Here is a 21,848-nt window from a genome sequence, read left to right on the forward strand (position 1 = left end):
TTAGCTGGCTCTGCAACAAGACCAAGTGAGGATTGTCAGGGATCTGGACTCAGGCACCTCTACTCCACCAATACCCTTCTTCACCACCCAGGTTTTCTAAGGAAACCAAACCCCTGACTGTAAACCACAACTGCAGCTATTTTGTACTTCATATTGGTACACACACAAGATGTGGGAAGAGAAGTGTCTTGGGGTTATGGGCAATCATTTTGGCCAAAGATTCTAAGCCATTCCTTTACTGTTTGTAGACTCATTGCATCTGTTCAGAGCAGGGACTGTGCTATTTTTCCTCTCTCATCTTCAAATAATCCTACACACAGGGAGTGCTTGCCATTTACTCTAACCCAACAGCAGCAGAAGCCTCTTCAGTTCTTGAGGTCTTTAGTCAAGACCTGATGATACCTTCTGCCAGATGGATGTTACAACTGAACAGCAGGCATTGCCTTCAGGACAGGACACTGAGCAAAACTCAACATTCTGCTGCCCCACAACAGTCAAATTACTGTTAATAGTTTCTCCTGCCTTCAAAAGTCCAGAGATTCATAACCTGTGAATAACACCCACCATCACAGAGAGACACACCGATTTCAGGCTGCTGTGAGCTGCAGCCCAACATTACTGAATTCCCAGCCACCCAGCTGGGAGCCAGACTCGTCTGTAAGGTCTGATCTTGTGTCTGAACTGCTTGTAGCAGAATCAATCATACACCCATTTCCCAGGGTGTGGACTGAGGCTTGCATATAAGAACATGCCATGCTGGATGCTTGGTTACTGACAGGTGTAGCTCTTAAGAGACGACACAGTAATTACTGCTACTATTTACCTGACTTCTAAGCGAAGCTTAACATCTATGTCAAGATGCTTAAGTAGCTGGTTTCTCTGTATACCGAGGGCCCATTTCCTGCGAGTGCTTTCCCTGCCGGCTCGCCGAGCCCCGGGGTGTAACTCCGATCGCGCTGTCGCTCTCTGGCTAGCAGCTATCTTTGGGGACCTCTTGTGGACTCTCTTTTAAATTGCACGTCGGGTGAAGGGCGTCGGGGAAATTTCCCTGGTACAATCATAGACGGGACCTTCGAGATCGTCTAGTTTCAACCCCCTGACATGGGCAGGGACACTTCCTTCTAGAGCAGGTTGCTCAAGACCCCATCCAACCATTCCTCAAATTGAATACTGCTATGAGAATACAAACTTCAGGGAGGGCACTTCTCACCTCAATAGAATAGAATAGAACAGAGTAGAATAGGAATAGGAATAGGAATAGGAATAGGAATAAGAATAAGAATAAGAATAAGAATAAGAATAAGAATAAGAATAAGAATAAGAATAAGAATAAGAATAGACCAGACCAGGTTGGAAGAGACTTTCAAGATCATCAAGTCCAACCTATCACCCAATACCATCTAATCAACTGAACCATGGCACCAAGCACCCCATCCAGTCTCATCCTAAGCACCTCCAGTGATGGTGACTCCACCACCCCCACTGGCCAATCACTCTCTCTATGAAGAATTTCTTCCTAACATCCAGTCTAAACCTCCTCTGGCACAGCTTGAGACTGTGTCCTCTTGTTCTGGTGCTGGTTGCCTGGAAGAGACCAGCCCCTGCAGTGTAGCTATGCTAAAGAACAGCTGTCTCACAAAGGAGATTCATTTCAGATGCATAGAAACATGAACAATAAGAGAAGGTTGGTAACCAACCATCTACCAGTTGACTGATTTGTTTATGGGTCTTAGCTTGTGAAAAGGTCCTTAATTTGTGTCAGAAGCAAAACAAACTCCAGCTGAAGGATTGCTACCTGCAGCGGGGCTGAGAGCAGCCGCTCTGCTGTGAGCTTCAACTGTTCTCAACAGCACACACACCACATGCTAGCTGAAAAGGGTCACTCACTGAACATGAGCCAGCAGAGTGCCCAGGTGGCCAAGAAGGCCAATGGCATCCTGGCCTGGATCAGGAATAGTGTGGCCAGCAGGAGAAGGGAAGTCATTGTGCCCTGTGCTCAGCCCTGGTTAGGCCACACTTTGAGTCCTGTGTCCAGTTCTGGGCCCCCCAGTTTAGGAAAGATGTTGAGTTGCTGGAAGGTGTCCAGAGAAGGGCAACAAAGCTGGGGAGGGGTTTGGAGCACAGCCCTATGAGGAGAGGCTGAGGGAGCTGGGGTTGCTTAGCCTGGAGAAGAGGAGGCTCAGGGGAGACCTTCTTGCTCTCTACAACTACCTGAAGGGAGGTTGTAACCAGAAGGGAGTTGGTCTCTTCTGCCAGGCAAGTAGCACCAGAACAAGAAGACACAGTCTCAAGCTGTGCCAGGGGAAGTTTAGGCTGGAGGGGAGGAGAAAGTTCTTCAGTGAGAGAGTTGTTAGCCATTGGAATGTGCTGCCCAGGGAGGTGGTGGATTCACCGTCCCTGGAGGTGTTCAAGAGGGGATTGGACATGGCACTTGGTGCCATGGTTTAGTCATGAGGTCTGTGGTGACAGGTTGGTGCCATGGTCTAGTCATGAGGTCTGTGGTGACAGGTTGGTGCCATGGTCTAGTCATGAGGTCTGTGGTGACAGGTTGGACTCGATGATCCTTGGGGTCTCTTCCAACCTTGGTGATACTGTGATACTGTGATCTCGAAGGTCTTTTCTAGCCTGTTTAATTCTGTGTTCTGCAATCTTAATCCTATTTGTTTAACCACTTTCCTCTTCCACCACCATTCCCTCATTCCCCCTCACACTAACACCCAGGGTGAGCCCTTTGCAGCCATGAAGTGCTGTTCCTACATCAAGCACAAGCAGCCTCGGAGATCTGCAACTTGCAAGCCTAATCGTGAGCTGGTTTGTGAGAGAAGACATAAGAGAGGCTCACATCAGCAGGTTACAGTGACGGCCGCTGTAAGCCCTCAGGCCCTCACCCTCCATGAGGCTGTCCCCAGCCTTCCCTCGGGCCCTGTCCCTTCTTCACTGCACTGGCGAGCTCCCGGCAGCTTGCAGACCACCGAGGGGAGGCTTCGCCCGGGCAGGACTAGCGCAGGGCCACTGACTAGCAGCATCTCAGGGCAAGGTCCTTATAGGGAGAAACCCCGAGCCGCAAGAGCCCTGAACTTCCCGCTCCGAGCTGAGCTCCCCGCACCTTTGTCTGAGGAGAAAAACGGCGGGAGGAAGGCGCCATTGCTAGGCAGGCAGCAACGCTGCCACTTCCGCCTCGGTAACCGTCATGGCGGACACCTCCCTCACGCGGCGATCCCAGCCCTCTCTATGCTCCACCCGCCCCCGCCGGCGCTTCCTGCGCTCGTCTCTGTGGTTCCCGCGCGGTGCCTTGTGGGCGCTCGGCGGAACGATGGTGGTGTAGGCTCTGGTTGCGCAGGGTGGGAAGAGTTTGAGGTGTAAGTACCTGGATAGGCGGTGTCTGAGCGAGCCGGCAGGCTTGGCCTGAGGAGAAGGAGGGAGCGCCGGGGGGGCACTGCAGTGTAGGTCCGTGAGGGGGAGACAGGCAGCGCAGGGGATGGTACCGGGGGGAGGTCCGCAAGAGGGGGCGGGCTGTGGCGTGTCCGGAGGCCGGGACACCGAGAGGGTCTCGGGGAGATGCTGGTGCGGGCGAGAGGGAGCGCTTGTGTAGAGAAGAGCGGAGGGTGGGTGGGCTGGGGTTAAGGGGCAGTCGGCGGGCCTCGCCTCTGAGCTCCAGGCCCCGCGGGGGACAGTGAGGGAGTCCAGCGGGTGGTGGCGCTCAGCCACACGCCTGCTGCCAGCCCAGGTTGCTGTAGGGTGATGCTGCGGCGGCTTGTCGCCAGATCCGCTGCTCTGGTTGGGGGTCCCTCCTGGAGGCGCTCAGGAGGGGCCGGCTCTGGCGCAGGCAAGGCTCCAGACTCAGTCCAGAAACAGTCTCTTGGCTGATGACCCTTGTGTGGCTTGTTCTACCTTCGTGTAGCACTAAAGGAGCTTCTCCAGGGCTGTATTCCTGAAACTGCTCCGGTCAGTGTGACGTTTTCTGAGCGGTTTCACACTGGGTCCTTTAAGGTCAAGCCAAACGCAGACTGGCTTAAGAGAAGCAGAGACAGTGTCCAGGGAATGTGTTAATGCTTCCTGAGGCTGTGCAGCCACATTAGATGTACTTCTTCACCTGAATTCATTGGATCCTCCTGTTCCATATAAATAGCCCTGAGGAGTTCTGAGAGCAAGTGGCTTTCTTGGGGTTTGGAGCACAGCCCTATGAGGAGAGGCTGAGGGAGCCAGGTGGGCGTTGGTCTCTTTTTCCCAGGCAGCCAGCACCAGAACAAGAGGACACAGTCGCAAGCTGTGCCAGGGGAAGTTTAGGCTGGAAGTGAGGAGAAAGTTCTTCCCAGAGAGAGTTGTTAGCCATTGGAATGTGCTGCCCAGGGAGGTGGTGGAGTCACTGTCCCTGCAGGTGTTCAAGAGGGGATTGGAGGTGGCACTTGGTGCCATGGTTCAGTTAGCCCTGAGGTGTTGGGTGACAGGTTGGACTTGGCTGATCTCTGAGGTCTTTTCCAACCCTAGTGATTCTGTGATTCTATTATTTTTGGCTGTGGTTTTTCAGGAGTGGGAAGTGTTCAGTTACAAGGTTATATGGCTTGCCTTGAGGATAGGAGACCAGCTCCTGGCTGGTTTTGTTTACTTCACAACTGTGTAAAGACTGAGTATTGTCCTTGAAGCGTGCTGAGAAAGCCTTTATTGTGAAGATCTGAATCGATTCTGACAATGAAAAGCTCCTTAAATGTCAAGGATCATGAGCTGAGTGGAGGCTGGTATTCTGCAGTGGGACTTGTCATTGCTTCTGCAGTTCGGGGAGCAAAGTAGCCCTTGGTGAGTGCCTTTCACTGCAAGCTGTAGTAACAACTGCTCTTACCTGTTGTAGTGACAATGACGACAGCAGCGAGGCCAACGTTTGAACCCGCCAGAGGGGGAAGGGGAAAAGGTGAAGGAGACTTAAGTCAGCTCTCCAAGCAATACTCCAGCAGAGACCTTCCTTCTCATACTAAAATCAAATACAGGTTAGTACTGGTGGCTTTGTCCTAGAGCACAACAGCCTAGGAATTATTCTTTGTTATGAGCAGACCTGAAATGTTCACACTAGGTGTTGATGTGCTTGGCACTGAGCAGACACCAGGGACTCAGTGGTGATGCTAAATGAGTGGGCTGAAAATGTGTGTCACAAAAGCAGACCTGAGAGATGGAGCATGGTGCAAGTTGTCAGAGAGGTGTCATTCCAGTGATGTTTGTTCCTGTTTCTGGAAGTGAACTGTCAGAGGGTGGAGAGCTTTGGAGAGCAAGCGTTTCAGGCAGTGGAAGGGGAAGTAAGTTGTCATTGGGACTGAACCAGAGGATGCTGTCACTTACAGAGCAAGATGGCTTAAGAGTTGAGTGTGTCTTAAAAGCAGGAACCCCACATCATGTATTTGGTGAAGGATCATTGGGAAGGGTATTAAGAGGAGGCAAGGAAATAATGGAAGAGCACTCAGGCAGCAGTATGTGTTGGAAGAGCTGAGGTTAAACACTGCAGGTGGTTCATAGAATCATAGAATCAAGAACATTGGGAAAGACCTCAGAGATCACCAAGCCCAGCCTATCACCCAGCACCTCAGGACTAACTAAACCATGGCTTCAAGTGCCACATCCAGTCCCTTTTTGAACACCTCCAGGGACAGTGACTCCACCACCTCCCTGGGCAGCACATTCCAATGGCCAATCACTCTCTCTGGGAAGAACTTTCTCCTCACCTCCAGTCTGGGCCTTGAGAGAGCAAAATGCTTTAATCAGTAAGAAATCTAATGGATTCTTAGGAATGTTTTCCTCCATTTGAAATTCATAACAAATCTCCATTATCCTTTTGAAAGATTAAATGAGATCTGGAGTCCATCTGATACAGATGCCTAGAATTTAAATGAAATGTGTTACTCCTGTCAGGGAAATTACTGTGAAGATTTGACATCTGCACTTTTCTGTGCAAGTGTTTAGCCTTTCACCTCTCACCTCCTGCCCCTGTGTTGTTGAAGAATACTTATGAGTTGGAGTGTTTTGGAGAATACCAAGTACTGTGTCCAGTTCTGGGCCCCTCAGTTTAAGAAGGACATTGAGACACTTGAATGTGTCCAGAGAAGGGCAGCGAGGCTGGGGAGAGGCCTTGAGCACAGCCCTGTGAGGAGAGGCTGAGGGAGCTGGGGTTGTTTAGCCTGGAGAAGAGGAGGCTCAGGGGAGACCTTATTGCTCTCTACAACTACCTGAAGGGAGGTTGTAGCCAGGTGGGGGTTGGTCTCTTCTGCCAGGCAACCAGCACCAGAACAAGGGGACACAGTCTCAAGCTGAGCCAGGGGAAGTTTAGGCTGGAGGTGAGGAGAAAGTTCTTCCCAGAAAGAGTTGTTAGCCATTGGAATGTGCTGCCCAGGGAGGTGGTGGAGTCACCATACCTGGAGGTGTTCAGAAAGGATTGGATGTGGCACTTGAAGCCGTGGTTTAGTTAGTGCTGAGGTGTTGGGTGACAGGTTGGACTTGGCTGATCTCTGAGGTCTTTTCCAACCTGATTGATTCTGTGGTTCTAAGATCAACAGCAGGAGAAGTGCAGTCAGATGCTTTTTGCTGTTATGGGGGAAATTGCTGCTGCTTTGTTTCTTTAAACAGAGGTGGGATTTGGAAGCCTAGCCTCTGGCTTTGGAAGAACTGTGTGGGGACAGCTATGTACAGGAGTGTACAATGTATGTTTTAATGAATCCCTCTGTGTGTGTGAGAGGGAGAGATGGAGAAAGCATTGAGTGTCTCCTGTGCTTTCTCCCAGATACCTGACACAAAGTTGTCTTTGTTAAATTGCCAAGACTGCATCATTGCCTGAAACACTCAGTGTTTCAAACCCACTGATGTTTGCTTGAGTGACACAGGGCTTGGGGGGGGGTTGGATTTTGAAGCTGTGTCAGGGATTCCAAGTTCAGGTTTTCAGTTACAAAAGCAAATGAAATACTCCCGTCATAAAGACAGGCTGTGCACACGGTGTGTTTAGAATGGCTCAAGTCTGGGCTTCTTCCAGCCACTCTTATTTCCAGCTCTGGGTTCACAGAAAGGTGAAAGGAGTTGCTGCTTGTTTTTATTCATTAGTGCTTTTCAAGATTTCCCACAGAAAATTCAGAGCTTTTTGCATGGAACTTAGTGTGACTTGAATAGAATAGAAGAGAATAGAGTAGAATTGAATTGAATTGAATTAACCAGGTTGGAAAAGACCTTTGAGATTGAGTCCAACCTATCACCCAACACCATCTAATCAACTAAACCATGGCACTGAGTGCCCCATCCAGTCTCTTCCTAAACACCTCCAGTGATGGTGACTCCACCACCTCCCTGGGCAGCACATTCCAATGGTCAATCATTCTTTCTGGGAAGAACTTCTTCCTCACATCCAGCCTAAACTTCCCCTGGCACAGCTTGAGACTGTGTCCTCTTGTTCTGGAGCTGCTTGCCTGGAAGAGACCAACTCCCACCTGGCTACAGCCTCCCTTCAGGTAATTGTAGACAGCAAGAAGGTCTCCCCTGAGCCTTCTCTTGTCCAGGCTAAGCAACCCCAGCTCCCTCAGCCTCTCCTCACAGGGCTGTGCTCCAAACCCCTCCCCAGCTTTGTTGCCCTTCTCTGGACACCTTCCAGCAACTCAACATCTTTCCTAAACTGAGGGTCCACAACTGGACACAGGACTCAAGGTGTGGCCTAACCAGTGCTGAGTCCAGGGGCAGAATGACTTCCCTGCTGCTGCTGGCCACACTGTTGCTGATGCAGGCCAGGATGCCATTGGCCTTCTTGTCCACCTGGGCACACTGCTGGCTCGTGTTCAGCCTACCATCAACCAGCACCCCCAGGTCCCTCTCTGCCTGGCTGCTCTCCAGCCACTCTGACCCCAGCCTGTAGCACTGCCTGGGGTTGTTGTGGCCAGTGTACGACCTGGCACTTGGATGTTCCTGGGAGAAGAGACCAACCCCCACCTGGCTCCAACCTCCCTTCAGGTAGTTGTAGAGAGCAATAATGTAAATAAATAGAGCTAGTCTGTTGCTTTTGGCCAGCATGTGTTACACAGAGGAGGGGGAGTCATGTGTTTGCAGTGTGTTTCCCTGGGGCTGGGGTCTTGCCTCTTCTCCCAGCTTTTTCTTTCTTTTTTTTTAAATGCTCATTGGAGATTATCTTGGTTATCCCCTCTGGCAGAGGAAAAGGGTTATGGAAAGTTTCATCTCTGGGTTTGCAGCAGCATCTTGGGGTGATAGAATGGTGAGGAATGTTGGCCAGAATGCTCTTGGATGTCTACAGTGACAGTAGACTTGGACTGCTAGAGAATAGAAGATAGGTAGTCAGGTAATGATAGGGCTAAGGGGAATGGCAAAAACCAGAAATAGGTAGATTCAGGTTCACACAGTATTCACAGTATAACCAAGGTTGGAAGAGACCCCAAGGATCATCAAGTCCAACCTGTCCCAACAGACCCCACAACTAGACCATGGCACCAAGTGCCATGTCCAATCTCCCCTTGAACACCTCCAGGGATGGTGACTCCACCACCTCCCTGGGCAGCACATTCCAATGACGAATGACTCACTCAGTGAAGAACTTTCTCCTCACCTCGAGTCTAAACCTCCCCTGGCACAGCTTGAGACTGTGTCCTCTTGTTCTGGTGCTGGTTGCCTGGGAGAAGAGACCAACCCCTTCCTGTCTACAGCCACCTTTCAGGTAGTTGTAGAGGGCAATGAGGTCACCCCTGATCCTTCTCTTCTCCAGGCTAAACAACCCCAGCTCCCTCAGCCTCTCCTCACAGGGCTGTGCTCAAGGCCTCTCCCCAGCCTTGTTGCCCTTCTCTGGACACGTTCAAGTGTCTCGATGTCCTTCCTAAACGGAGGGGCCCAGAGCTGGACACAGTACTCAAGGTGTGGCCTAACCAATGCAGAGTACAGAGGCACAATGACCTCCCTGCTCCTGCTGGCCACACTATTCCTAATACAGGCCAGGATGCTGTTGGCCTTCTTGGCCACCTGGGCACACTGCTGCCTCATGTTTAGGCGGATGTCAATCATCACCCCCAGGTTGGATGTTAGGAAGAAATTCTTCACCATGAAGGTGGTGAGAGACTGGAACAGGTTGCCCAGGGAGGTGGGGGAAGCTCCATCCCTGGAGGTTTTTAAGGGCAGGCTGGATGTGGCTGTGAACAGCCTGATCTAGTGTGAGGTGTCCCTGCCCATGGCAGGGGGGTTGGAACTGCCTGGTCCTTGAGGTCCCTAACAATTCTCTGATCCTATTTAGAAATAGCAATGAAAGATAAATTTATTCATCCTGGTTTTGTAGGAATTTAGGTAGGGTGTTAATGAATTTGAGAGGCACTGGGAGGAGGATGTGTGTGTGGCATTGTGTGTCCGTGTGTGATGCATGCAGGAAGGGGAGCGCTGATGAACAGAGAACACACCAAACCTGTCTACATGGTACCCAGTTCTTACTCTCAGTTCCTGCCTGCTCACTGTAAGATTTATTTGGCTCCCAAAAATTTGCTGCTGGCTGCAGCCTGTCAAGTTGAGCTTGTTTTCTCTGCCCCCTGGTGTTGTTTCAGACAGGCCACTCAGGATGCTCCCGAGGAGGTGCGGAACCGTGACTTCAGGAGGGAGCTGGAGGAGAGGGAACGAGTCGCTGCCAGAGAAAAGAACAGAGACAGACCAACCAGAGGTGAAAGCAGAGAGAGCTGTGTGTCACATTGCTCTTGCACAAAACTTGGTGTGGTGAGAAGTTTGTAGGTTGCAGACAGGGTATCAAGAGAGCAGAATTCAGGGTATCTGTCTGACAGGTCAGAACTGCTGACCTGCAAGGGGATGTCCCACCGGCTTTCACGTTGCCTGCCTGCTGGCTGAAGTCTGGGCCAGCCATCAGAAGAGTGTAGGCTGGCATGCAGGCCAGCTGATGCAGAAGGGTTGTAAGGAGTTGGCAGCACACATGTGCAGTTAATGAAAGGGATTTTTTTCTTTTGTACTTGGCCACTCAAGAGAGGAAGGAGCAGGGTAAATACTCACCTGCTGGTGTCACAGCACCAGTGCAACAACAACATCCATTTCTGAAGCTGTCCTGGTTTAGAGCAGGACAGATCCTCTGTTGCCCCAAGAGGGGCAAAAGAGTGATGCTCACACAAATGGATTGGATAGTGATGCAAAGTTTAAATGGAAAAGCAATTGGTGTTTTACAGAAACTGCAAAGCACAGTGGCAAAGATATCCCAAAGCACAGAGTCCCTTACACCACATCCAAAGGCCTCCCAACACTTCCCTTCTCCCTACCTGAGGGTGCACCCTAAACCTCCAGGGCTCTTTCTTTGTCCCCCTGCTGCTAGGCTAGTCTCAGGCTGGCCAGGTCTGAGACTGCCCCCTGCTTCTTACCTTGGCATTAAGCCTAAACAGGCCTAAGAGGCCTGAGCTACTCCCCTACCATTTACCTGATAGGAAGCATTTCCCATGGGAGCAGAGAGGGAAGAAAGAGAAAGGGAGTGACTTTGCAGATGGATTTATAGGGTGCAGGATTCATGGGTAGAAATATGCTGTTTCCTGTGCCCACCTACTGGGGGGACACCAGGCACCAGAGGTGTAACTTATGGGGCAGCCCAGGAAGCACCCAGCCTAAACTGCCACTGAAGTATGTCATTCTCTTCAGGTATAGCAAAGTAATAATTGAAATGGCAATCAACAGCCTTTTTTGTGTGAAATACTGGGGTTTAATACTAAGCTTCACAGGATTTAGGTAGTTCAGGTTTAGTTGTGAAGGTATTGTGGGACTCTCACGTTGGAAAATGAAAGCAGATGTGGTACAGACCAAAGCAGCTAACAGCAATGCTTTGGAGTGGTCCTCAGCAGGAACCTTAAAATTGTGTATATATATACACACAATAAGGGTATTTCTCCACAGCTTTTTCTTTTTAGGGGGGTAAAAAGGGAAAAGACAAACTGCTGGAGGCCAGATTGTCTGTTTGGAGATGTTGTTGTTTCCCTTGAGGGATACCCACAGGGGAGAACTCAGCATGGGCATTAAGATTAGAGAGTGAGGAGGAGGGAAGCATGAACTTGTATCTCTGAAGCAAGGTGTTGTCTGTGAACATTTCTGGTTTCTGACATCAGATGCTGTTAAATGAATGAAGCAGCTTAGTTGCCTTTTCTTCCACTCCTGTGCCACAGAACACACAACATCATCTTCTGTGTCGAAGAAGCCTCGCCTAGACCAGATTCCTGCAGCTAACCTTGATGCAGATGATCCTCTTACTGATGTATGTACCTTTTTCCTTGTCTTCTGTTCCATTCACTATCCTGCCTTCAGGATCTGGTTTGAGGCCAGGCAGGTCCTCTCCTGCCCCCTGAGAGGGGCAAAAGAATGACACTCACACGAATGGATTGCAGAAGTGATGGAAAGCTTAAATGGCAAAGCAGCAAGTGTTCTACAGGAGCTACAAGCACAGTGACAAAAGAATCCCCAAAGCATACAGAGTCCCCTACAGCACACCCAAAAGCCTCCCAACATTCCTCTTCTCCCCACCTGAGGGTATACCCAAACCCCCCAGGGCTCTTTCTTCCCCCCCTCCACTGCTAGGCTGGTCTCAGGCTGACCAGGTCTGAGACTGCCTCCTTCCCCTTCTCCTCCTGGCATTAGGCCTGGTCAAACCTAAGAGGTCTTGAGATAACTCCCCCAGCATTACCCAATAGGGAGCATCTCCCATGGGAGCAGAGAGGGAAGAAAGAGGAAGAGAATGACTTTGCAGGTGGATTTACAGGGCACAGGATATTATGGGTATGAAATACACAGCTTCCTGTGTCCACCTACTGGGCTGGACACTCGGGACACAGGAGGTGCAACTTATGTGGCAGGAACAGGAGGCACCCAGCTGGAGAGCTGCCTGGCAGAAAGGCACCTGGGGGTTCTAATTGAAAAGCAAGCAGTGTGCCCAGGTGGCTAAGAAAGCCAATGGCATCCTGGCTTGTATGAGAAATGCTGTGTCCAGCAGGAGTAGAGAGGTGATTGCCCCCTGGTACTCAGCTCTGGTGAGGCCACACCTCGAGGATTGTGCCAGTTTTGGGCACCTCAATACAGGAGAGATGTGGAGGTGCTGGAGGGAGTGCAGAGGAGCAACTGAGGGAGCTGGGGATGCTTAACTTGGAAAAGAGGAGGCTGAGAGGAGACCTCATCACTGCACAACTACCTGAAAGGGGCTGTTGTGGAGAGGCTGGTGCTGGTCTCTTCTCACAGGTAGTTAGTGACAGAACAAGAGGGAATGGCCTCAAGCTGGGACTGGGTAGGTTTAGACTGGACATTAGGAATGTACTTTCCCAGCAAGAGAGGTCAGGCATTGGGATGTGCTGCCCAGGGAGGGGTTTGAGTCCCCAACCCTGGGTGTGTTTGCAGGTGGTTTGGATGTGGTGCCTGGGGATGTGGTTTGGGGGTGACCCTTGCAGAGTGGGGCTATGGGATGGACTCGGTGATGCTGAGGAGCTTTTCCAACCTGGATGTTTCTGGGAGGTGTAACATTGGAATTACACAAAATGTAATTGCAGTCATCTAAAAAGCCCAAACATGCTTTTGTCTTGACTCTGCTGCACAGGAGCAGATGCTGTACTGTATTGTACTGCATTTGCTGCTGCTGCTGCAGGCACAGCAAATACTTTGGGAGTCAGCCAGCAGCAGCTTGCAGCCTCAGCTGGGCAGACCGGGACCGGGTTTGTTAACGTGGCTAACTGCCTGCTGCTTGTTTTGATGTGTTGCCATTAGGAAGATGATGAAGATGAGGACCTGGAGGACAGTGATGATGATGACACTGCAGCTCTTCTGGCTGAACTGGAAAAGATCAAGAAAGAGCGAGCCGAGGAGCAAGCCCGAAAGGTAAGGTGAAAGTCCTCCCCTGAAAGGGCCTCAGCTCTTTTGCAGGCTGATGTTGGTTAAAACTGGTGTGCCTCAAGTGCTTAGGATGAGTGAGAACTGTGGACAAAATGCCCTTCAAAATGCTTCTCAGGGTTCTATCTAATAGTTATTGTCAAGAATATTTTTCTTCAGTAGACATACAGAACATTCTATTCCCTGCAACAGGTATTCACTCTCCCAACACGTCATAGAGGCACTGAGTCAAGCCAATCAATTGCTTTTCATATGCAAGTACTTCTGAAAGCAGCTGTCATACCAAACCATACCATGTTGTGAGTGAGCTACAGACTATCCAATGCAGTTTCATTTGTTCAGTGCCTTTTATGAAGGAAGAAATTTGAGTCTTATTTATGAAACAAAAATGGGTAGGTTTTGATGCTTTTTGTTAGGACTTCAAGTTTCACACAGTAACTACTCTATCACAGTGTTGGTGCTGTTGCCTTGGCAGGGAGCACCAGCTGCAAGCTAAGACCTGTTTTTCATGTGGTTATACACAGGTGGGTTTATTGGGAAGAATGTTTTCACACAAAGGAGCAATGCTGTGTCAGTCTTTTCAGCACTTGGAAAGTCAGCTCCCATGTGGCCTTCATACCTCCCTAGAATCTTTTGCTCTACAGGTAGGCTGAACAGGAGCCAGCAGTGTGCCCAGGTGGCCAAGAAGGCCAGTGGCATCCTGGCCTGCATCAGGAATAGTGTGGCCAGCAGGAGCAGGGAGGTCATTCTGCCCTGTACTCAGCACTGCTTGGGCCACACCTTGATTGCTGTGTCCAGTTCTGGGCCTCTCAGTTTAAGGAGGATATTGAGACACTTGAATGTGTCCAGAGAAGGGCAGCAAGGCTGGGGAGGGCTTTGGAGCACAGTCCTGTGAGGGGAGGCTTAGATAGAATTTATTGCTTAGCCTGGACAGGAGGAGGCTCAGAGGAGACCTTACTGCTTTCCACAGCTACCTGAAGGGAGGTTGTAGACAGGAGGGGGTTGGTCTCTTCTCCCAGGCAACCAGCACCAGAACAAGAGGACACAGTCTCAAGTTGTGCCAGGGGAAGTTTAGGCTGGAGGTGAGGAGAAAGTTCTTCCCAGAAAGAGTAATTGGCCTTTGGATGTGCTGCCCAAGGAGGTGGTGGAGTCCCCATCCCTGGAGGTGTTCCAAAAAGGATTGGATGTGGCACTTGAAGCCATGGTTCAGTTAGTCCTGAGGTGTTGGTGACAGGTTGGACTTGATGATCTCTGAGGTCTTTTCCAACCTTATTGATTCTCTGATGTCTGAAAAGTGTCACTCATCTCCTTGCCTGCAGGGAGACCTTATAGCTACATTTCAGTATCTGAAGGGAACCTGCAGGAAGGCTGGGGAAGGACTGTTTGGAAGGGCTTGTAGTGACAGGACAAGGGGCAATGGTTTAAACTTGAGTAGGGGTAGATTTAAACTGGACATAAGGAGGAAGTTCCTTGCAGTGAGAATGGTAAACTACTGGAATAGGTTGTCCAGCTATGTGGTTGAGGCTCCATCTCTGGGGGCATTCAAGACCAGACTTGATGTATAGAATAGAATAGAATAGAATAGAATAGAATAGAATAGAATAGACCAGACCAGGTTGGAAGAGACCTTCAAGATCATCGTGTCCAACCCCTCAACCCATCCAACCCACCTGAACAACTAACCCATGGCACCAAGCACCCCATCAAGTCTCCTCCTGAACACCTCCAATGATGGTGACTGCTGCTGATGTGCCCCTGGACAGCCTGATCCGGTTGGAGGTGTGTCTGCTGACTGCAAGGGGGTTGGACAAGATGACCTTTGAGGCTCCCTCCCAAGCCAGCCCAATGTGTGACTCGCTCTGCAGTTGTTGTTGTGTCGCTAGAGGGTGCTGCAGGCTGTCGAGTAGTTAGCACAGCACCTCTGTTATTTACTGCCTCTTAGGCAGGCTCCTTTTTTATCAGAGGATCATAGAATTGTCAGGGTTGGGTGGGACCTCAAGGATCAGCCAGTTCCCACCCCCCTGCCAAGGGCAGGGACACCTCACACTGCAGCAGGCTGCTCAGCGCCACATCCAGCCTGGCCTTAAAAACCTCCCGGGCTGAGGCTCCCACCACCTCCCTGGGCAACCTGTGCCAGTGTCTCACCACCCTCATGGGGAAGAGCTTCTTCCTAGCATCCAATCTGAGTCTACCCATTCCTAGTTTTGCTCCATTCCCCCCAGTTATCCTCATGGCTGTTCTCCCATACATTTGTTTCTTCCTAAGAAAGAGTTAGTTCTTTGCAGCACTGCACACTGTTGCATGCTCCTTACCTGCTCTTCGTATTCTGGGACTGGCTGGTGGCAGATGGGCTCCAGTAGAGGCTGACATCCACAGTCAACAGTGGGGGCTCTACAGGTGCTTGGAATTTTCTTTCCTAGGGATTTTTTGGTGAGAGTAAGGAGACCAAGACTACATTTATGGCAAAAGTAAAGACCAAGATGTGGAGCAGCTTGGGCAAAAAATAACTGCCCAGGGAAAATCACTTCCATATGTTGGCTTAGGGCTGCAGTCAGGTTAGGCTGTGCCTTGTTTTCCATGGCTTTGAAAGAAGGCATTACTGGCAAAGCATTTTATTAGCCCTTTATATAAATCCCTTTTTGCTTCAGATGAAGTACATGGGAGTTCATACTGCTCTGTGCTGCAAACTGTGATTTAAAGTGGATTTTGTAACTGACCTTATTTTAGTCCTCCAGCTGACTTCAGGACCACTTTTTGTGTAAAGCCATAGAATCAGTAAGGTTGGAAAAGACCTCAGAGATCATCAGGTCCAACCTATCACCCAACATCTCAGGACTAACTAAACCATGGCTTCAAGTGCCACATCCAGTTCCCTTTTGAACACCTCCAGGGACAGTCACTCCACCACCTCCCTGGGCAGCACATTCCAATGGCCAATGGTTGAGCTGTTTTCCCAGGCAACCAGCACTAGAACAAGAGGACACAGTCTCAAGCTGTGCCAGGGGAGGTTTAGGCTGGATGGTAGGAGGAAGCTTTTCCCAGAAAGGGATATTGGCCATTGGGATGTGCTGCCCAGGGAGGTGGTGGAGTCACCATCCCTGGAGGTGTTTAAGAAGAGACTGGATGGGGCACTTAGTGCCATGGTTTAGTTGATTAGATGGTGTTGGGTGATGGGTTGGACTTGATGGTCTCAAAGGTCTTTTCCAACCTTCTTAATTCTATTCTCTTCTTCTTCTTCTTCCTCTCTTCTTCTTCTTCCTCTCTTCTTCTTCTTCTTCTTCTTCTTCTTCCTCTCTTCTTCCTCTCTTCTTCTTCTTCTTCCTCTCTTCTTCTTCTTCTTCTTCCTCTCTTCTTCTTCTTCTTCTTCCTCTCTTCTTCTTCTTCTTCTTCTTCCTCTCTTCTTCTTCTTCTTCTTCTTCCTCTCTTCTTCTTCTTCTTCTTCTTCTTCTTCTTCTTCCTCTCTTCTTCTTCTTCTTCTTCTTCCTCTCTTCTTCTTCTTCTTCTTCTTCCTCTCTTCTTCTTCTTCTTCCTCTCTTCTTCTTCTTCTTCTTCTTCCTCTCTTCTTCTTCTTCTTCTTTTTCCTCTCTTCTTCTTCTTCTTCTTCTTTTTCCTCTCTTCTTCTTCTTCTTCTTCTTCTTCCTCTCTTCTTCTTCTTCTTCTTCTTCCTCTCTTCTTCTTCTTCTTCTTCTTCCTCTCTTCTTCTTCTTCTTCTTCCTCTTCTTCCTATCTTCTTCTTCCATTCCATTCTCTTAAGCCTTTGTTCCCTCACACAAAAGAGCAATGTAGGCTTTGGAACAACCAGAGTCACTTAGGTTGTGAACAGCTGTGGCTGACCCTGCCTCAGAGGAATAAGAGGAGCTGTACCAGAACAATCCTTCCCTTTCCTCTTCTGCTCTCTGGCTGTGTTGCTTCACTCAGGAGAGATAACGTGCTCTGGCTGGCCTTGGCTAAGTCTGACTTCTCTGCTCCTTTCTCTTGTCCCTTTTGTACAAGGAGGTAAGGGGAAGGCAGGGAAAAAGCAGATCACAGAGTCACAGGATCCAGAAGGGATCTCTGGAAGTCACCTAGTCCAACCTTCCACTTCTAAGCAGGTTCACCTAGATCAGCTTGCACAGGATATGTCAAGCAAGGTTTGGAAAGTCTCCAGAGGAGACTTCACAACCCCTCTGGGCAGCCTGTTCCCCTGCTCTGTCACTCTCAAAGTTTTTTCCTTATGCTTAGATGTAGGTGTCTTAATCTGGAGCTGAATCCTGCTTAGTCTTATGCTACTGAATCTCCCCACTTCTAGTTTTGTTCCATTCCCCCCAGTCCTGTCACTCCCTGACACCCTCAAAAGTCCCTCCCCAGCTTTCTTGCAGCCCCCTTCAGATACTGGAAGGCCACAATTAGGTCTCTTCAGAGCCTTCTCTTCTCCAGGCTGCACATCCCCAACTCTCTCAATCTGCCTTCACAGGAGAGGTGCTCCAGCCCCCTCATCATCCTCGTGGCCCTTCTCTGGCCATGTTGCAGAGCAGGGCCTCGTTGGCTTGCTGTGCAGAAGGGGCTGCATGTGTCTCATGTCTGCAATCCCCAGAACAAAGATGGCTAATTTGAATTGGTCTTTCTAATACAGGGCAAAATTCCTGTTCCATACCAAATCCTTTTGCTCCCTGTGTTTCCTTAGTTCCTGGGGTGGTGATAACCAGTGAAGCTGGAATGCAGATGTTGGATCAAAGCTAGGTTTGCAAATGCAAAACTTCAGTTTGTGTTAATAACTTCTAACTGCTGCTGTTTGTGTTTAAGGCTCCATGGATACAGCAGCAGGGGTGAGTTTTGCTTGCACACATGTTTTCATCAGGCATTACAGGGCTTGTCCTGAAGCTGTGCCATGCTTTTAAGCAACAAGCCCTTTTGGAGAGCTTCTCCCATCCCACTGGGATACAACTGCAGCTGGCTCTAAGTTTTATTGGTGAGAAGCAGTAGCAGATTTTTTTCCAAGGGGACTGAGTCCATCATCAGTAAATTTGCAGATGACACCAAGCTGGGGTAGGAGTTGAGCTGTTAGAGGGTAGGAATGCTCTGCAGAGGGACCTGGACAGGCTGGACAGATGGGCAGAGTCCAACAACATGAGATTGAACACATCCAAGTCCAACCTGTCACCCAACACCATCTAATCAACTAAACCATGGCACCAAGCACCCCATCCAGTCTCCTCCTGAACACCTCCAGGGATGGTGACTCCACCACCTCCCTGGGCAGCACATTCCAATGGGCAATCACTCTTTCTGGGAAGAATTTCTTCCTAACATCCAGCCTAAACCTCCCCTGGCACAGCTTGAGACTGTGTCCTCTTGTTCTGGTGCTGGTTTCCTGAGAGAAGAGACCAATCCCCTCCTGGCTACAACCTCCCTTCAGGTAGTTGTAGACAGCAAGAAGGTCTCCCCTGAGCCTCCTCTTCTCCAGGCTAAGCAACCCCAGCTCCCTCAGCCTCTCCTCACAGGGCTGTGCTCCAGACCCCTCCCCAGCTTTGTTGCCCTTCTCTGGGCACGTTCCAGCAACTCAACATCCTTCCTAAACTGAGGGGCCCAGAACTGGACACAGGACTCCAGGTGTGGCCTAACCAGCGCAGTGTACAGGGGCAGAATGACTTCCCTGCTCTTGCTGGCCACACTGTTCCTGATGCAGGCCAGGATGCCATTGGCCTTCTTGGCCACCTGGGCACACTGCTGGCTCATGTTCAGCCTACCATCAACCAGCACCCCCAGGTCCCTCTCTACCTGGCCGCTTTCCAGCCACTCTGACCCCAGCCTGTAGCACTGCATGGGGTTGCTGTGGCCAATGTGCAGAACCCGGCACTTGGATGTGTTCAATCTCCTGCCCTTGGACTCTGCCCATCTGCCCAGCCTGTCAAGGTCCCTCTGCAGAGCCTCTCTACCCTCCAGCAGATCAACTCCTGCCCCCAGCTTGGTGTCATCTGCAAATTTACTGAAGATGGACTCAGTGCCCTCATCCAGATCATCAATAAAGATATTGAACAGGATGGGGCCCAGCATTGATCCCTGGGGGACACCACTAGTGCCTGGCTGCCAGCTGGATGTGGCAGCATTCACCACCACTCTCTGGGCTCAGCCCTCCAGGCAGTTCCTGACCCAGCTCAGAGTGCTGCTCTGTATAATGTATTCTTCTTTTTCTCATGAGGATGCAGACAATCTTCTCATCTGTCCAGAGCTTTAATATAATAAATATGCAAATGATAAAACTAGAATTTGAGTGAATATTTACTGCACCCTCAGAGGTAAGTAGAGCAGGCCTGAGTGTTGCTAGACTGACAGGTCATTATGGTAAGCTCTTTAGAATGTCTCTGCTGCTGTCCCTACTCTACTTACACACAAGTGTCAAACACTCTGAAAAGTCTGAGCTGGGAATTAAAGCTTTATTTGTGTGTGTGTTCACAGCTAGTTAATGTTTATCTCTGCCAACTGGAGGGGAAAACTCACCCAGAGAAGTAATAGATCCATTTCTGCCTCTCAGGAACAAGAGCAAAAGGCTGAAGAGGAAAGAATTCGGATGGAGAACATCCTGAGTGGTAATCCACTGCTCAACCTTACTGGCCCAGCACAGCCTCAAGCAAACTTCAAAGTGAAAAGGAGGTACTGTGAAATCCATACTGTGATACCCATCCTCTTACTGCCCCCTGTTCCTCAGTCTGAAAATGCCATCACTGCCACTGGCTTTCATTTCCTTCCCCAGATCCTGTCACAGGCACTGTGGAATTGGGGCACTGATGCCTGTTAATATCAGTCAGGGTTGGAAGGGACCACAAGGATCATCCAGTTCCAACCCCCCTGCCATGGGCAGGGACACCTCACACTAGATCAGGCTGGCCAGAGCCTCAGCCAGCCTGGGCTTAAACACCTCCAGGGACGGGGCCTCAACCACCTCCCTGGACAACCCATTCCAGGGCTTCACCACTCTCATGGGGAAGAACTTCCTCCTCACCTCCAGCCTGAATCTCCCCACCTGCAGCTTCATTCCATTCCCCCTAATCCTATCACTACCTGAGATCCTGAGAAATTCCTCCCCAGCCTTCTTGGAGCCCCCTTCAGATACTGGAAGGCCACAATTAGGTCACCTCAGAGCCTTCTCCTCTCCAGACTGAACAGCCCCAACTCCTTCAGCCTGTCCTCACAGGAGAGGTGCTCCAGCCCTCTGCTCATCCTGTTGTGACTGCCTTGTGCATTTCTCTGAATAACTCACAGAATCAATAAGGTTGGAAAAGACCTCAGAGGTCATCAAGTCCAACCTGTCAGCCAGCAAATTGTCCTGCTGCTTTGTGTTTCAAAACAGAGACAAAGGGATTGACAGCTGTGTGTGCCTGAAACTGTTGATATAACAGGACCAAAGTTTCTCAAGAGATTGGATGTTATGCTTCCCTTTAAGCTCTAGCTGGTTTGGGGAGTCTGTTTGGGCTTTTCAGTGTGACTGGAAGTGACAAATAGCAGCCTTGTACTGAATACAATCCTTGTTCCAGCTGCTGCTGTGATTAGCACACTTGGGGCCATTAGATTCCAGGGGTTTGCTCTTCTCTGTTCAGATGGTCATTATTTTCTGTGAAGATAACCTGTAATCTATTTGATACTCATCTTGGCACCCTGGCCTGCAGCAGGAACAGTGTGGCCAGCAGGAGCAGGGAGGTCATTCTGCCCCTGGACTCAGCACTGGTTAGGCCACACCTCGAGTCCTGTGTCCAGTTCTGAGCCCCTCAGTTTAGGAAGGATGTTGAGTCACTGGAAGGTGTCCAGAGAAGGGCAACAAAGCTGGGGAGGGGTTTGGAGCACAGCCCTGTGAGGAGAGGCTGAGGGAGCTGGGGTTGCTTAGCCTGGAGAAGAGGAGGCTCAGGGGAGACCTTCTTGCTGTCTACAACTACCTGAAGGGAGGTTGTAGCCAGGTGGGGGTTGGTCTCTTCTCCCAGGCAACCAGCAGCAGAACAAGAGGACACAGTCTCAAGCTGCACCAGGGGAAGTTTAGGCTGGAGGTGAGGAGAAAGTTCTTCCCAACAAGAGAGATTGGCCATTGGAATGTGCTGCCCAGGGAGGTGGTGGAGTCCCCATCCCTGGAGGTCTTCAAGAGGGCATAGGAGAGGGCCTTGATGATCTTTGAGGTCTTTTCCAACTTTGTTGATTCTATGCTTCTATGCTTCTACTTGGAGCCATGGTTTGGTTAGTCCTGATGTGTTGGGTGACAGGTTGGACTTGATGATCTCTGAGGTCTTTTCCATCCTTACTGATTCTATGATCTTGCTTCTGACTCACAAGCATGTAGGAAAACACATCTGTTTAAACTTAATGCCATACTTCAGACTTCATCCCATACTTGTTCTCAGTACATTTAACGAGGAGGCCAGGCTTTCTTTCTGTATTGGTGCCCATCCCACCTGACTTTCCTGTGAGCTTACTGAAATCCAACCCTTTTGTTTTCAGATGGGATGATGATGTTGTCTTCAAGAACTGTGCCAAGGGGCTCGATGAAACCAAGAAGGACAAAAGGTTTGTGAACGACACCCTGCGCTCGGAATTCCACAAGAAGTTCATGGAGAAGTACATCAAGTAGGAGAGCTCTGCCTGCAGTGCTGCTGAAGGACTTGGCTTATTCCCCACCTGCCCCCCAGAACTCAACCCTCAATACTTGCTCCTGAGTTCCCAGATGCTTTTCCAAGCTCATCAGTGGGTTCCTGATCAGCAATTGCTACGTGTCTGGAGTTTTTATTCCTGCAGTATGTTTTCCCTTTGAGTTTGAATTAAATCAGTTTGTGGTTCATGGCTGGTTTTCTGCTCACATGTGATTACTTTCACTGGCCCACCTTGTAGAAGAGAGGAGCTGGTTTGCAATAAAGACTTGCAGTTGCTTGCTTTCCAGACAGACTCGATTTGTAATGATGGTGGTTTGCAGCTACATACATGTCAGTGTTACCAAAGATGGGGAATAGCTGAGTGTGGTAAGACTGTGAACT

General features: G+C 49.9%; 1 protein-coding gene across 1 annotated transcript; it reads left to right on the top strand.

Annotated features, from left to right (window-relative positions):
* The first annotated feature begins 3,275 nt into the window (after positions 1-3,275).
* CWC15 (CWC15 spliceosome associated protein homolog) lies at positions 3,276-21,571 on the top strand. Its single transcript, XM_054164670.1, has 7 exons — positions 3,276-3,359; positions 4,847-4,982; positions 9,552-9,664; positions 11,154-11,242; positions 12,736-12,846; positions 19,370-19,488; positions 21,319-21,571. Exons 2-7 carry the CDS (start codon positions 4,852-4,854, stop codon positions 21,446-21,448), a joined length of 693 nt encoding a protein of 230 aa, XP_054020645.1. The 5' UTR covers positions 3,276-3,359; positions 4,847-4,851; the 3' UTR covers positions 21,449-21,571.
* Positions 21,572-21,848: the final 277 nt, after the last annotated feature.

This window comes from Dryobates pubescens, chromosome 10 (genome assembly GCF_014839835.1).
Source record: "Dryobates pubescens isolate bDryPub1 chromosome 10, bDryPub1.pri, whole genome shotgun sequence".
NCBI classification, from domain to species: Eukaryota; Metazoa; Chordata; class Aves; order Piciformes; family Picidae; genus Dryobates; species Dryobates pubescens.